This window comes from Calonectris borealis, chromosome 3 (assembly GCF_964195595.1).
Source record: "Calonectris borealis chromosome 3, bCalBor7.hap1.2, whole genome shotgun sequence".
In the NCBI taxonomy this organism is placed as follows: Eukaryota; Metazoa; Chordata; class Aves; order Procellariiformes; family Procellariidae; genus Calonectris; species Calonectris borealis.
In genome coordinates this window covers 92,383,523-92,398,139 of record NC_134314.1, presented here as the reverse complement: position 1 = coordinate 92,398,139, position 14,617 = coordinate 92,383,523, and the positions used below count along the sequence as shown (strand labels likewise).

Below are 14,617 nucleotides of genomic sequence, written 5' to 3'. Positions count from 1 at the left end.
CTTTTGTCAGTTCCTATAAGGAAACCTGGCAGGCTGCTAGCATGCTAGAAGTGCAAGTCCAATTATGGTATGTCATCTATAATATGACATTATGGTATGTCATTTATAACAACCTTAGAACTAGCAACCTGAAAACTTAGAACAAAAGCAAACAAACATCAGATTGCAGAAATGAAGAATTTGAGAAAAGGAACATCCCCCCCTCCGCCTTCTTAGTTTCAAACAATACAGAACAGAGATCAGCAATTTCCTGTGATCAAAATTTGACCTACAAAAAATATTACAGAAAACAAACTTGTTTGGAGGATACGTAACAGTCTAAGCAGCATCTATTGTGCCCCTTGTCTGCAGGCATTAAGATGACTCAAACTAATTAGGGAATTAGCCTTGCATTTCAAGAAGTAGAAGAGTGAAAAAGCTTGTCTCCATTTCTCTGCTATAGCTAGCTTTAGCCTCAAAGCTTTAGAGCGTAAGAGAAAGTGGCTGTCACCTGAATATGCATGGCCACCATCATGAAGAGATGTAGGTCAGCGTTGATAGTAACACCTTTGATCTTTTCTAATATTGAAAAAAAGTTAATTCACCTTGAAAACTGCTAGCCAGGAATGGCACTAAAACATACCACAAAGCTAGTAATTCTCTTGACAAAAAGTTCCCAATGCACAGGATGCAAAAAACCCAAATAGTTTCTAAATTACAGTAAACTAACACTTTTATCTGCAGCTATAAAGTGACAGTGGTAAACACATGCATCATAGCACTAATTCCATAATGCTAAGATCGAAGACCAATCAAATATCTAAAGGAACACCCATAACTTTGACCTATGAATGCGACTAAGTCTTCAGATTAAGAATTAAACCAAAATTTTTTGAGAAATAGAAACCCCATCAGCTCAGCAAAACACACACGTTACATGCACTGATAACAGTTTTTGCGCTTCCAATTTAAACTAGAATATCCAAACAGTATCTCAGGACTCATTTCAAAATACTGCAACCATGGGAAGCTAAATGGATAACGTTTCAGGAGATCAAAAGCCATATCTATCCTATTAACTTTGTATCATTAGATTTGAACACCAATCTATTTAAAAGCAAGAGAATCCAAAAACTCAAGAGAAGGGAATGGGACAACTGCAGAAGGCCTTAAAATTTACTATTAGAATTAAAAACAAATTTTTAATTTTCCCCTTTCTATTGTGAAGTGTGGGTGTAAAGCTTCAAGTTTAGGAGATATTATCATTCACGGTAATATGCTGTGTGAAATTCTCCTTTCCAGAAGCCAGGTTAGCAGACAGCAAAACTATCCTTTCCATTAGAGACAAAAATGCTTCTTGCCAGAACATTGCTCAGCTACTTCTCATACATTTTTCACATGTACTTGGGATTAAAAAAAAGGTACATTATCAGTTGTCCTCATTTGTTGCAAGGCAGGTGCCTTTCCTATTGCTACCATTTCACATAATCATAAAACCAACTGAAAAATACAGTTAGCAAGTATAACATCTCATTGTATGCTACCTAAGTAACACAAGTTTGCCAAGGTAAGCATATCAGAACACTTGCAGTTAGAGGAAGTTCTACAGTACAAATAAAAAAAAAAAAACAACAACAAAACCTGTCTTTAACTTGCTGTCTTAACTTGCCATATTTGCAGGAAACTATTTTGAACTAATCCTACACAAAATCACAGCTATGGATTAGTTGCAAAGGGTAACATTTTCACACAAAAGAGGACAAAAAGCAAACCACTGCAAGTCTGGTTTGAAAAGGAGAAAGTTGTCTCTACATCGTTTTACATCAGTGGCTCCAAAGGAAACAAAGACAGGGTGGTTATGAACATTTGGGAATACAGTAATGAGAAGACAGCTAGGGCATGGCAAAACCAGGCCATGACTGCTCATCATTACTGAGTTTATCAGTTATAGATTCTCTCTTGTTCCTCTGCTTCTCCTCCTCGCCTACATCAGTGGAAACTTCAGCAGTGCAGTTTTATCTTCCAGGTCCAGACCCAGCCTTTATTTGCTCTAAACAGGACCTCAGCAAAGCACTCTGCTGCCACCATGAAGACACTCCATGGGTCCCTCCTCTCCCAAAACAAAAGCATTCTCAGACTTGAGGAAGGGATGGAAAAGAATCTATCGGATGAAAACAAGTTCAGGTTGCTATTTTAGATGCATGTTGTAGATGGGCTTAAACCAGCTATACACAAGCAATGTTTTCTCTTTTGGATTTCACTATATACACACGCCTCTATCTGCCACAACACCTGGAAGAGCAGTCCAAAATGACTGAATAAAGCAAAAACACATTCAGAGCTGAAGCAGGAAAAAAACCTAAAAACGTTCTCCAAACAGCAAGAATGCTAAAGGAGGCAGAAATACCCAGCTTAACATCACAAAGTGCCTTCAAACTCCTTTATTTGCCAAAACTGGATTTAGTTAATCAAGAACAAGACATGATCTACAGTTTATCTTTTCCTTTAGCAACAACCAGGACAGAATTGTTTCAGTATCAGTTTCATTATATGATAGCTGGTTTTAATAATCCTTATTAGAGTAGGAAGATGTGTTATCTGGGCCAAAGCATTGGAGACTGCCACATGAATATTAACTAGGTGTGTCTGATCAAGCAACTACTACCAGAAGCTAACATTAACACTTAAAAGGTTTCAGAACATAAACAAAAACCCACCGAGATCAAGGCAGTTCATGTCGCACTAGCTTTGCAGGCATAGGGTCCTCTCCACTCTACAGACTTAAACCGAGACTGAATAAGCAGGAAGACACTGGTGAGCTCTTTGTGCCCACGCTCTTTATGTTATTTCAAAACTCCATGTATCTAACATTACTGCCGCCTTGTACACGGTACAGAACGCAATTGCTCACAGACCTTTATACCATTATCCCGAGAACAAATTATGAAAGATTTCACAAGGTATTCTACAATCCTTCCTGCAAACTCAGGTAAATTGTGAAAATTTAAGTCCCTGCAATTCTCCTGCGAACACCTCGCAGAGGATAGTGTCTCCTTCAAAATTTTTCTCCAAGTGAAAAACTATGACAAAAAATTTTCAGGAAAGTTGTCTTTCACAAATTGCAGACAGACAGATTACACAGCATCAACCCAGAACCAGAGACAGGCAAGGAATACTTCACAGCTCAGTAACAGGAAGTTCCCGTTCTTCAAGAGCAATTCCCATCGTGGCATTTCACAACAAAGAACCTTTGCCAGACGAAATTTTACCACCAGTTCCTTTTTTTGTCACTAAAGTGACTAGAGCATCTGAGTTCATCCATTATGTATCCTGCAGTCTCTGTAACAGGAGAAAACATCTCCGGTTATGGCACTTTTTAAACTCCCAAGACTGTCCGGCAGGAAATGGTTTAGTTTCCCCCTCCCCAAGCCCCAATATTATAAGGAGCTTCCAAAATATCAAGCTGGAAGAAGCAGCAAATTCTCAAAAGCAGATGGGTGGGCTACAAGGCAAGTAGCAACTGGCTAGACTGTCCTGCGCCAAGTTAGCAGTTAATGATTCAACACCTACCTGGCAGCCAGTTATGAGTGGCATTTGGCAAAGCTTGATATGGTTTACTGTCTCCATCAATGGCTTGGGTGATGGGACAGACTGCACCTTTAGCAGGACTGTGAATGACACCAAATGGGAGGCGACTGAGGGCAACTGATGCGTTCAATGGCAGGGCTGCCTTTTAAAAGGATCTCAAAAAGCCAGAGAAATGTCTTGACACAAACCTCCTGAAGCTCCACAAAGACAAATACAAGGTTTTACACCTGATATGGAATATAACCCCATACATCAACAGAAGCTGGGGACCAACTGTCTGGGTGGCAACCCGACAGAAAGAACTTGGGGATCCTGATGGACAGGCTGAACAAGAGGCAGCAATGCATCCTTGCAGCGACAAACTGTTACCACACAGGGGATCGCACAGGGGAAATGATCAGTCTCCTCTACTCAGCTATTTTGAGCCCACATCTAGAATGCCATGTTCGGCTTCGGTCCTCCATTTAAGTTATCAGCACATATGTGAGAGTCCCATGAAGGGGTACTAAGACAGTTGGAGGGCTGGAGCATACAACACGTGAAGAAAGACTTAGGACGAGAGGAAATGGCCTCAAGTTGCGCCAAGGGAGGTTTAGATTGGACATTAGGAGAAATTTCTTTACTGAAAGAGTGGTCAGGCCTTGGAACAGGCTGCCCAGGGAAGGGGTTGAGTCACCATCCCTGGAAGTATTTAGAAGATGTGTAGATGAGGCGCTTAGGGACATGGTGTAGTGGGCATGGTGGTGTTGGGCTGACGGTTGGACTCGATGATCTTAGAGGTCTTTTCCAACCTTAATGATTCTATGATTCTATGATTCTATATCTGGGCTCGTTTAGTCTGCAGAAAAAAGGCTTTAGGAGGAAATCTAACAGGTTTGGGAGGAAATCTAATCCAAATTTTGCAAACCTCTCTCACTCTCTCACCTCCTCATTCCCAATCGTCCCCATCATCATCTTTTTCAGATTGAATACTCACATACATAAGCCATCCCACACTTTGAGTTTCTAGTCCTATTATACTCTTTTTGAGATGGAAATACCAAAATTGCACACATAGAGGCATTGAAATGGTCTTACATTCTCAGTTGGGTTCTTGGCAACTTCTCTAGTAATTGCTTACATGATAACTACTGAGCATTTAGCTGGTATTTCATATTTCTAGCAAAACTCCAAGATCTCATTCTGGCATTATGAGTTAGTTCAGAGTCCAGTATACTAGGCTCCAACTCCACTAAATTATTATGAGTAATTCAAATTAACTAAATGCATTCCCACATTCTCCTAATAACTGCTTCTACATAGGAAAGCTAAAGTAGAACAGACTAGATCCATTCATGTTTAAGTTATATTTAAAAGTGAAACTATTCTTTAGGATGCCTTTTCAAATTGTTTAGAGAAGCTGGCAAAATTGAAGGACCTTGTACGTTTAAGACACTTATTTGCAGCATAGGAATATTTGAACCTGGCGACTAGATAAGTTTTTAAATTCTGTCACTAAAAGGAGACATTCAGAAAAGCTAAACCTTGTAAGATTGGTCTGGCCAGGCTCCTTCTATAGATAATGGGAAGCAGGTTTCCCCAAAAGTTCAGAGTAAGGACTTTTCCTTTTCTCTGTATTGAATGGAGAGGGAACCCAAGATTATTTGTTGAAAAATGCTAATCTTGTTAATTCTGACCTACAAAAGCTATAGAAAACTGAACAGAAAAAATCCACTAACAAAAAAAAGTCTATCGAGCAGCGCTGTATGTCATTGTTTACACCACAACATGTATCTAGGATTCCGTAGAAGACAGGTCAACTAAGGCTATCACAGTATTTCTCCATAATAACCACAGTGCCTTCTTGCTCTCCAATAAAACACTCCCTATCTTCCCAGTCTTCACTGCCGTCTGCCCAGCTTCCTACTTCCCTAACCCTTTCTAACCCTTTCCCCATTGTCATCCAGCCACTCCATCATAGCTCTCAGTCCCATCCCTCACCCTCCCAGCTCTTCCTTTCCATAAGGAGTGGTTTTTTTTATGATAGAGTCTCTGTAGCCTGTTGCCCAGTAAAGAGAGTTTATCAAACTCTTCTCCCACAACTGCCAAATGCTCAGATGAGGTTCGAATTGCTTCACAGCGTGAACTCAGTGAGGTCAGGGAAGTGCAGTGGATCAAACAGTTTTCCCTCCACGAACTGTACAGGGGACTGAAGAACTGCTGACAGACCATATGCTATGCAAGCCTTCATTAACCAGCACTTGAGACTGGATATGTGTTTTCACTAATGCTACTGATTTTCAAGACTATTTAACTGATTGATAAGCAAATTCCCTCCCCTCCTGAGTTACACATTAAGAAAATTATCAATAAAATACTCACTGAACAGCCCTAGCAAATACCTCAAGAAAATTTTAAACATAACGGTGTTTACATTTATGTGACAGGGAAGTTATTATTTCCATAATTTTACACTTTTAATCCAGGCTGTAAAACAAAAGCTGTTTTTTCCCCCCTGTTTTTTCTTCCCTGCTTCTTGTGCATCATCCTTATCCGTGGAGTGCTCTTTCCCCTAACATACATGCAAATATTCAAAATAAATGTTTTGCATATACCAGACTTCCTGTCTACTTTTTCACTAGCAGTGTGCACTGGGTCCTTACCAAATCTTGTTATTCTTCCCAAAGACAAGGCAGCAAAGGAATTGGGCCAATACACTATACAATATTTGCGTCCAGAAACCAAAAGAAGCTGCAAGTGTTGGTATCCACGTGTACTTCACAAATGGAAGAAATGAGGGCAATAGCTGTTCTTTCTTGATCTGTCTATTCGGTGATAAGCACTCATATGGTGACTGCAAGCAGTCATTGCAATTAAGAGAGCATTACCTATGTAAAGGACAGCTTTCTAACAGCAGAAAGCAATACTGTGGCATCACTTAAGAACCATCAGGAAAGTGAACTGATCCACGTGTAAATTTTTTATTAAAAAAAAAAAATGGTGAGCGGCTACTGATGCCACTGGAATAGACAACATGCAACAAGTTATCTCATAACATGACCTAGGACAGACCAATACGCTCAAAAGTTGTCTAAGAGTCCACATGGTTGTAAGCCTTATCTCCATCTCCAAGACAGCCTAAGAAGCATTTTTGAAAGACATCGTACTGTTCAGGGAGAATTAAAGAATCCTCATAATAGCAAGGATGGACAGCTTTGTCTCCTGATTTGAAAGTAAGTTGGAAAGAAAACTTGGAAAGAAACCTGAATTAACAGATCAACAACATACCAAAAAGTCAGACATAATCATTACTAAAAGCTTGAGAGAAACAATTAAGGTGAATCTGCAGTCTAGAACAGATCTGTCTTATATTCTGCCTTATAAAATCCTAGATGTTATATTTCACTTAAGCTCAAGTTATGGATACCAATGCAATCGCAACCATAAAAATATTGTTATAAACAATATAACTGAAGACTCAGAAAGGGGTTCTACTGAGCCAGCTAACATTATGGTGGGCTGCTAGAAAGGACCAACTGTAGGACAGGAGATATACTAGATCAAAACCACTGATCACCATGATGTTCAGAACAGTAAAAAGATCGGGGCTTCTAAAGATCAGTAGGCTGGGCAATCCAAAGCAAAAACCTTCTCCGTGTTTCCATTACTTCGAGTCCAACAGAGATTTACCTGCTTTCTTTCATAATGTTCTGGACTTGAACTAATCAATTCTCTCTGCCAGATCATATTTCTGCCAAGTTTCTTCTACATTTTATATAATACAGTATATAACATGACTGGGAACTGAGCTGAAGCGTTTATCACACAAGCATATGAAAAGCTGTCCTGACCAAAGCTGGACCACAATCAGCACTGAGGTTGAAAATCAGTATTTTCCCAATCATTCTTCATATAAATGAGAAAATCCTCCCTTCCTGCGAGATGGAATAGGGCAGGAAGTCAAAGTTCAAATCCCTGACGCAGAGCGCAGTATTTCCTCTTTGTCTCAGCAAGAAACATTTCAAGATACATCTTCCTGCAGAAGACCGTTTTCAAAGTCCGTTTGCAGAGGGCTAGGAAATTTCTCATTATCTGACATTAAAGCATGCTGCAACCTTTAATAATACAGCGCTACTGTTGCAATGATAGCCATAAATCCATCAGTCCAGATATGAATGATCTGTCAATAAAATGAAAGATGTTGTGCTACCTTGCCTGGCAACATAACATATGCCTGCATCGCTGTCTGTTGCTACTTCTGGATCCCTGCAATAAACACAGTAATGCAAACACCCCTTTAAAGGCATGTGAAAAGAAGAGATCTCTATTTTTACTCTATTTTAGCTTCTGCAGAAGATAATCCAGATGTGCTTCCACAGAGCCTGGAAGTATCAATTAACGGTATCCTGACAGTCTGGCAAGATGCATGGCAAGTAAGGAGGGATATCTGACATAGTCTGATTAAGCTAGCAGACAAATGGAGCACATAGCACTCTAGAATCTTTATTGGTATAAAATACTGAACTGAAATCTAACAATTCTCCTATTCTGTTTTTTCAAGTGCTTAAGGCTCTTCATGAATGACCTTAAGATCACATAAATCAATGGAATGATCTCTTTGAGAAGCATTTTACCCAGATTAGCATTGTCGTCCAAGTATACCCAAACGCAAGGTGGGCTGTAGCAAATCACTAGATACTTGACAATACTCCTGATGAGTAAATAAACAAAGTAAATATGCAATGAGAAAATAAACAAGAAGAAAATTCTGTATTAATAGCAACAGCCTTCCTTATTAATATTTTTTTGTCTCATAATTGAACAAATGAAAATAAGAGCCAAGAAGATGAAGAAACTCGCCCCAATTTTGAGGAATGAAGGAGACAACTTGAGCAGTATTACCACAGTGAGCTTGAAACAGTTGAAACTGATGATGATGTCTTCAAATAATGCAAGCCTAGAATTGGACGGCAGAATATCCCAACAGTTTCTTCCTAGGGATTGTAAGAAGCGTACACTCCATCTATGACTTCCAAGCTGCAAAAGAGAATCTTTTCTTCTTGTTTTGCCTCCTGCATCACATGGAAAGGAATAAAAAAAGAAACAGGACTGGATATCCCCTGATAGATTTCCAAGGCTCCATAATTCAAAGTGATGCAGCTAAAGACAAACGGGACTTCCCAAAAGGGAACGGTGACAGATAGACAACAGTGTTGAACTTGCTGCCACAGGTGAGCCTCCTGAGCTGGGATCTATTTCCTTCTAAATCCTTCTGTTGGAGGAACAGCAGTTGAACACCTCTGGTGATAATGCAGAGTTTCTGTTTCCCCTACAGGAACTGGTACATACATACAATGAACAGATCCTTCCCTGTATGGATTCAGAAGTCTGTATTTTGATTACTGCTAGGGTCTCTATAGTAATTTAGAACACTTTAGCTATGAAACACTGTGCATTTTAGCGAACAAGGCTCTGAAGCTATTGCTATGTCAAATTAATCTAGAAAAACCTACAGAAACATTCAAGATGGTCACTGTCCACCTGACAGTACATTTTAGTTTCTTGTTGTGTTCCTGGATAGGCTTCTCTGGGAATTACAGCACTCTCCCAGTTCAAGCAGTTTTCTTATTTTATTTGTAAATAGGAGGAACTGATAAATCAAACATCTCTACAAACACTAAGAGAATCACTCAAGATTATTCTGGAAGTTTGTTTTGATTCTTCGGGGGTTTTTTTGTCTGTTTTTTTTTTTGTTTCATTGTTTTGAGGCAAAGGAAAAGGCTCATCCTTAGTGCTGTATTTGGAGATTGATCATTCATGTTCTTTGGCTATCAGCATTCAACTTGAAACTGAAAGCACACAAATACTTAAATGCCTAAGAGGGAAAATGAAGTACTTGATAGACTTGCATGACAGATTCAAAACTAGTCCTGACTAATCACTACTAGCAAACACACAGAAATGCATAATATCCAGTAACCACAAGAATGGTCCTTGCACTCCCAGTCTCGCTCTCTGAAATGCATAGTGTGCATGCAATAGCCTTGTAGAATAAAAAGGACAAGCTCATGACCAGGTAAAACAAAGATTAATGTTAAAGGATCACCCGATTTTCCTCTTACCACTACCATACTCTGGGCTGTTGCAAATTATCACCTGGCCCTCTTGAATAGGCCTACAGAGCCCATACAGGAAACAGATTAAAGATGATCACACACTTTCAAGAGATAGATCTGATGAAGATTCAGTGTGATATAATAATGATTAATAATAATAATAATCCACACTGGAATCCTACAGTTTGGGCTCAGAAGAACAATCCCTGGATCATCACATACATCAGACCAATGACGTTCACATGAAAAACTGAAGCACACAAACCAGAGACCACATCCTGATGTTTGGACCTGATCTTTAACTGAACTGTCTTTTGGCTGTGAATCTTTTGTCTTGTTATTTTACACACCAAAGAGAGCAATCTGCATTTACATTCTAATGAAGGCAGCCTCCACTGCTCTACCCAATTCAGTATTCCACAAGTTCAATCTTTTCAACTGAGAATGAGCTCAAAGCTTAATGTATTGCCGCAGTGAACTGCAACTGCAAATAAAAGCAACACTGAGGCTTGGTGGCCTTTCCTTTTCTCCCTCCCCTCCCTTGATGGGGGATACTTTTTCTTGCTCTGCTTTCTAGAAAGAGAGGCCTGCTATGTTTTGTTTTTCCTTGGGTAATGAGAAACAGCATTTCTGTCCAATATAAATCTTTTGGCAGGGCAAAAGACCTGCAGCCCCAATTACCAAGGAGGACAAGCAGTCTCCCAAGAGAAGCAGCTTTAATTCCCAGGGACTCTATTTTTAGTTTTAGCACCAGAAGTCCCTGAAGCAACAATATCCTTTGACCTGTCATTTATGGCAGAGGAGGGATCAGGGACAGAGTTGGTCTCCAGGTCTGAGTGTCCAACTACTACTATCCTACATTAAAAGAGCTCATGCTGTACAGAGCAGGCAGACATCGGAGAACAGCTGAATTCCCTTTTCCTCCTCTTCCCAAAGAAGGGCTGAAAAAGGAGAGAACAAGAGAGAACACGGTCACTAACAGCCCTAACAGACACCAACTGCTGAGATGAACCAGGTTTCCGACAGGCATGCCGGTCTGAATCTGTAAGGACACTCACTTAAAGTTTCTTCAAACTAAACTAGGGTTATAACTTTTTTCCCACTAACATAATCATCAGCTATACCGCACAGATAAAATTTGGGTACATTGCAAGCAATTCTGTTGCTTCATGTGAGGAAGAGTAGAATCCATCTTTTACAGTCATGCTGTCACAAAGAAGACTGACACTAAAGGAAGTATACATGACTGAATGTACGTAACAGAAGCAAAGCAATAACTTATTTTTAAATAGGGGACTATTTAGGGGAGAATTACCATCAGCATTTTGAATATCCCTTGCAAGGATTCTATCACAGAAAAGTGTAAAACAACAGCTTAGGCTTTGATGTACAGTACACTTCTTTTTCTATTCATGAGAATTAAACATCTCCTACACAGACAATCAATTACAAATTAAGTCCTCGATTTATGCCCTCTTCATCCACAACTTAAAAGCAATTCTCAAATTCTGGCAACAGCTTGAAGAAAAGTAAGAAATGAAGTTATTAATAAAAAAAGCACTTTAGGAGATAGCATGGTAGAAAAAGGGGATTACAGAAGCAGAGTGATTCGAATTCTGAACAAAGCGGGAAACACCACACGGGACTCATTTTCAACACGAGTGATCTACAACAAAAGCAGCTGACAACTTCTTAATAATTCCACAAAGCTTTTTTTTTTATCACCCCAAACACTTAACCTTTACACTTTACAGTGTACCGACTTTAACTTATTAAAGGAAATAACTGATTTTTGTCCTCTTCTCTTCAGTTTGACATTGTAATACAGTTGCTGGTTTTCAAGGTGAAAGTATACATATTACCTAGACTATGGCATTTCCGTAAAATTCTTGACATTACTGTGCCATGTTCAGGTGGCAAACTTCAACCCTTCATTACCACAACTCATCAAAACTAGATCTTATTAGCAACACACAACTGTAAGGAGAACCTGAACATGGAAACACACAACTAGTAAGAAATGTATCTTTCTGTGCCAAGGGTTGGTCTCACAACATACCAAATAACACCCCCCTGCCAATATTCTGACAAGTACCACCGTTTAAGAACCATTAATGAACCAGGAACAAAAGCTGTTAATGGCATATGGATCTTTTTCTACTAGTTTGTTAATAGTGTAAAAACATTAACGGGCAACAAAAAAGTTGCTTCATAGTTATGGAGATGCTACAGTCTTAGCCTCCACAAAGTCAGTACACAGTCGTGCCTCCTTAACATAATAGCAGGGATACAGTTACTAGCACCAGAGACAGTCAAGATACTCAGCAGCCTGAAGAACTATGCAAATATATATAAAAATGTACCACCAATAACTTTATGAAGGATTCTGATCTTAAACAATTCTGAGCTATAAGAGATATGACACTTATAAGAAATAAGCCCTCTCAACAAATCCAGATGAAGGCTCAATAAATAAATTACTACAGTATCACATATCAATAAGAAGTAGAACTATGCCTACCCTGCATAACATACTGCTTCTAATCTTTGGAAGGTTCAACATCATGTCATCCACAAGAACACCCGAAAAAATAAAATGAAAAAAATACAGCCCTATACATCACAGCTTTCCATCCCCGTTTGATCTTTCACGAACCACGCCATACATTCTACAGAAGAAAAACGCCTCGGTGCTACCTACACGAGCATCTCTGCCCCGAAGAGTAAGAACCGTTCAGGCTTGAAAAACAAGAAGGGGTGAAAAAGAGCCAGGGGAACCCCCCGGCACGCAGGGCCTGAACCAAGCCTCTCCCCCCCCGAGCCGCCCCACGCGGAAGCCCCTCGCCCCCCACGACACCTGTTTTCAGGCGAGCCTCCGGCCCGCCTCCCCCGCGGCTCCGCAGCGCCGCGATCGTGCCCTGCAGCCGCCCCGGGAGCTGCCACGGCCCGCTCCCCACACCGCCCGCCGCCCGGGCCGCGGCCGAGGGGCCCGGCAGGCCCTGCGCTCACCGTTGAGTGCCGACGCCTGCAGCGTGGCCCCCGAGGTGCCGTCGATGACTTTGATGGCGCCGCGAGCGGTCACGGCCAGGATGGCGTTGAGCGCCGGGTGGTAGCACAGGCTGCAGAGACCGTCGGCGTCGCAGCGCAGGCAGCCGTCCCGCAGCAGCAGCCACTCGCAGGAGCCCGGCCCGGCCGACACCGGCCCGGGCCCGGGCCCAGCCGGCGCCGCCGCCGCCGAAGAGCAGGAGGCCGCCGCAGCCATCTTCCCGGCCGCTGCCGCCGCCGCCCTCAGGACAAGAGGCCCGGGGGAAGCCGCTCACTGACAGTCCCTGGAGCCGCCGCCGCCGCCAGTCACCATCCGGGTCCGGGGAGAGGGGGAAAGGGAGAGCGCCAGCGTGAGCAGGAAGTGACACAACCGCGCCGGATGCGGAACCGACGGCCGGCCTGACACTGGGGCGGGGGGAAGGGGGAGCTAGCAGCCGCTCGTCACGGAGAGGGGCGGGGGGGCAAAGAGAGGGGCGGGGCTTCGCTGCGTGCGCGCATCCTCCCCCTCCCTCCTTCATGCGCGCACGGCCGCCGGTGAGGGCCGCGCAAAGGGCACCCGCCTCCCGTGTGGCCGCCGTGCGCATGTGCGGGGACGCGCGCGCCTGGGGGCGAGCTGAGCGGGCGAGCTGCGAGGCCTGCCGCGGCCCCGGGGGTGCCTCGCTTCCTGCGGGCGGCCCAGCGCGGGTGGCGGTGACCAGCGAGGCCTGAGCGGGCCGCCTCCAGGAGGGTGGCGGTGCGCTGGAGCTGGTCTGCGCGGCCTCGACCCTGCCGGGAGAGCGCCGGGCCCCGGCCCAAGGCCGGCGGCGGGGTTTCTGCCTCAGGGCGGAGGGCTGCTTTCTTGTGAGGAGTCGGCGTAATTTCTCCGTTCTGGCCCCGTGAGCGCGGTCAGCTGGCCGTCGTCTTTCCTTGGCCCTCGTCGCTACGCTGTCGTTGCCGCTTCGGACAAAAACTGGGTCGTAAGCGGGCGAGAGCGTTTGCCGCCTTCCGCCTCGGGGAAACCGGAGTGGGGCTTTATCTTTCGTACCCTGGCTCTGAGGCTGGTTTTCTTTTTGTACTTGCAGAGTGATGTGAGAGAGCCCCTAATTAAGTTGCCTCCTGCTTGGGTACCAAGTGAAAGAGTCGAAGTGCTGGGCTGCTACGGCTTCCCTCCCGAATAAACCCGGTCCCCGAGACGGGTGTCCCTGGCCGCCGGCGGGGGCGGGACGGGACTCCTGCCTCTTCGTGTGGGCGGGATTGTTGCAGGGGGGCGGGCGTGTGCCGGAATCCCTTGTGGTTTTTTTACCCCAAAAAGTAAGGATGGAGTCCTTCTACCCATGAAAGCATTTTGTTCTGAAGCAGTATTCACCATGCTTCAAAAGTGACGTAAGTGTAATAAAACCTTTTGTATTGTTGAGATTTTCCTTTTTCACCCCCTGGAACAGCTTGTATAGCTAAGACTACCTGTAGGCATTCTTCTAAGTAGCATGTTCTGCTAAAACGTTTGAGAAAACTTTTAGGCTACTGATGGTCTTAAATATAATGAAGTTTCAAATATAATGCGGTTTCCTACAGAAAAGTATTTTTATTAGAAGGACCCAAATTAGCACAGGCTGCGGTAGCAGGAAAATGATTGAAATACAGGGTCTGTGTAAAGGAAAAAAAAAAAAGGACAAAACAAAACCAAAATGACATGGGTATGTATGCCACGCAGGCTAATCAATTGTCCTGAGAGCTAAATAAACAGTTTTTAAGCTTCCTTCACTACTTCAAGCAAAACATTAAAGACCAATAAAAGTAGTGACAAACCTTAAAGCACATCTGTGTGTTGTCTCCACATCAAAGCAATTGATTTCATGTACTTTTCAAGTAGGTGTAGTTTTTCTGATAAACAACAGAGTACATCCGATGGGTAGAAGAGGGAGAAAGACATG

General features: G+C 42.8%; 1 protein-coding gene across 16 annotated transcripts in view; it reads right to left on the bottom strand.

Moving 5' to 3' along the window:
- The window catches only part of BIRC6 (baculoviral IAP repeat containing 6), a 190,146-nt gene extending 177,032 nt beyond the window's left edge, over positions 1-13,114 (bottom strand). For all 16 annotated transcript variants that reach the window (XR_012673106.1, XR_012673107.1, XM_075146664.1 and 13 more), the window contains exon 1: positions 12,672-13,114. Coding sequence is in view for 14 of the 16 variants with exons in the window: in XM_075146664.1 (XP_075002765.1) it covers positions 12,672-12,924 (253 nt within the window). In the remaining 2 variants the exon portion in view is untranslated. The remainder of the gene's footprint in view (positions 1-12,671) is intronic.
- Between the last annotated feature and the right edge of the window lie 1,503 nt (positions 13,115-14,617).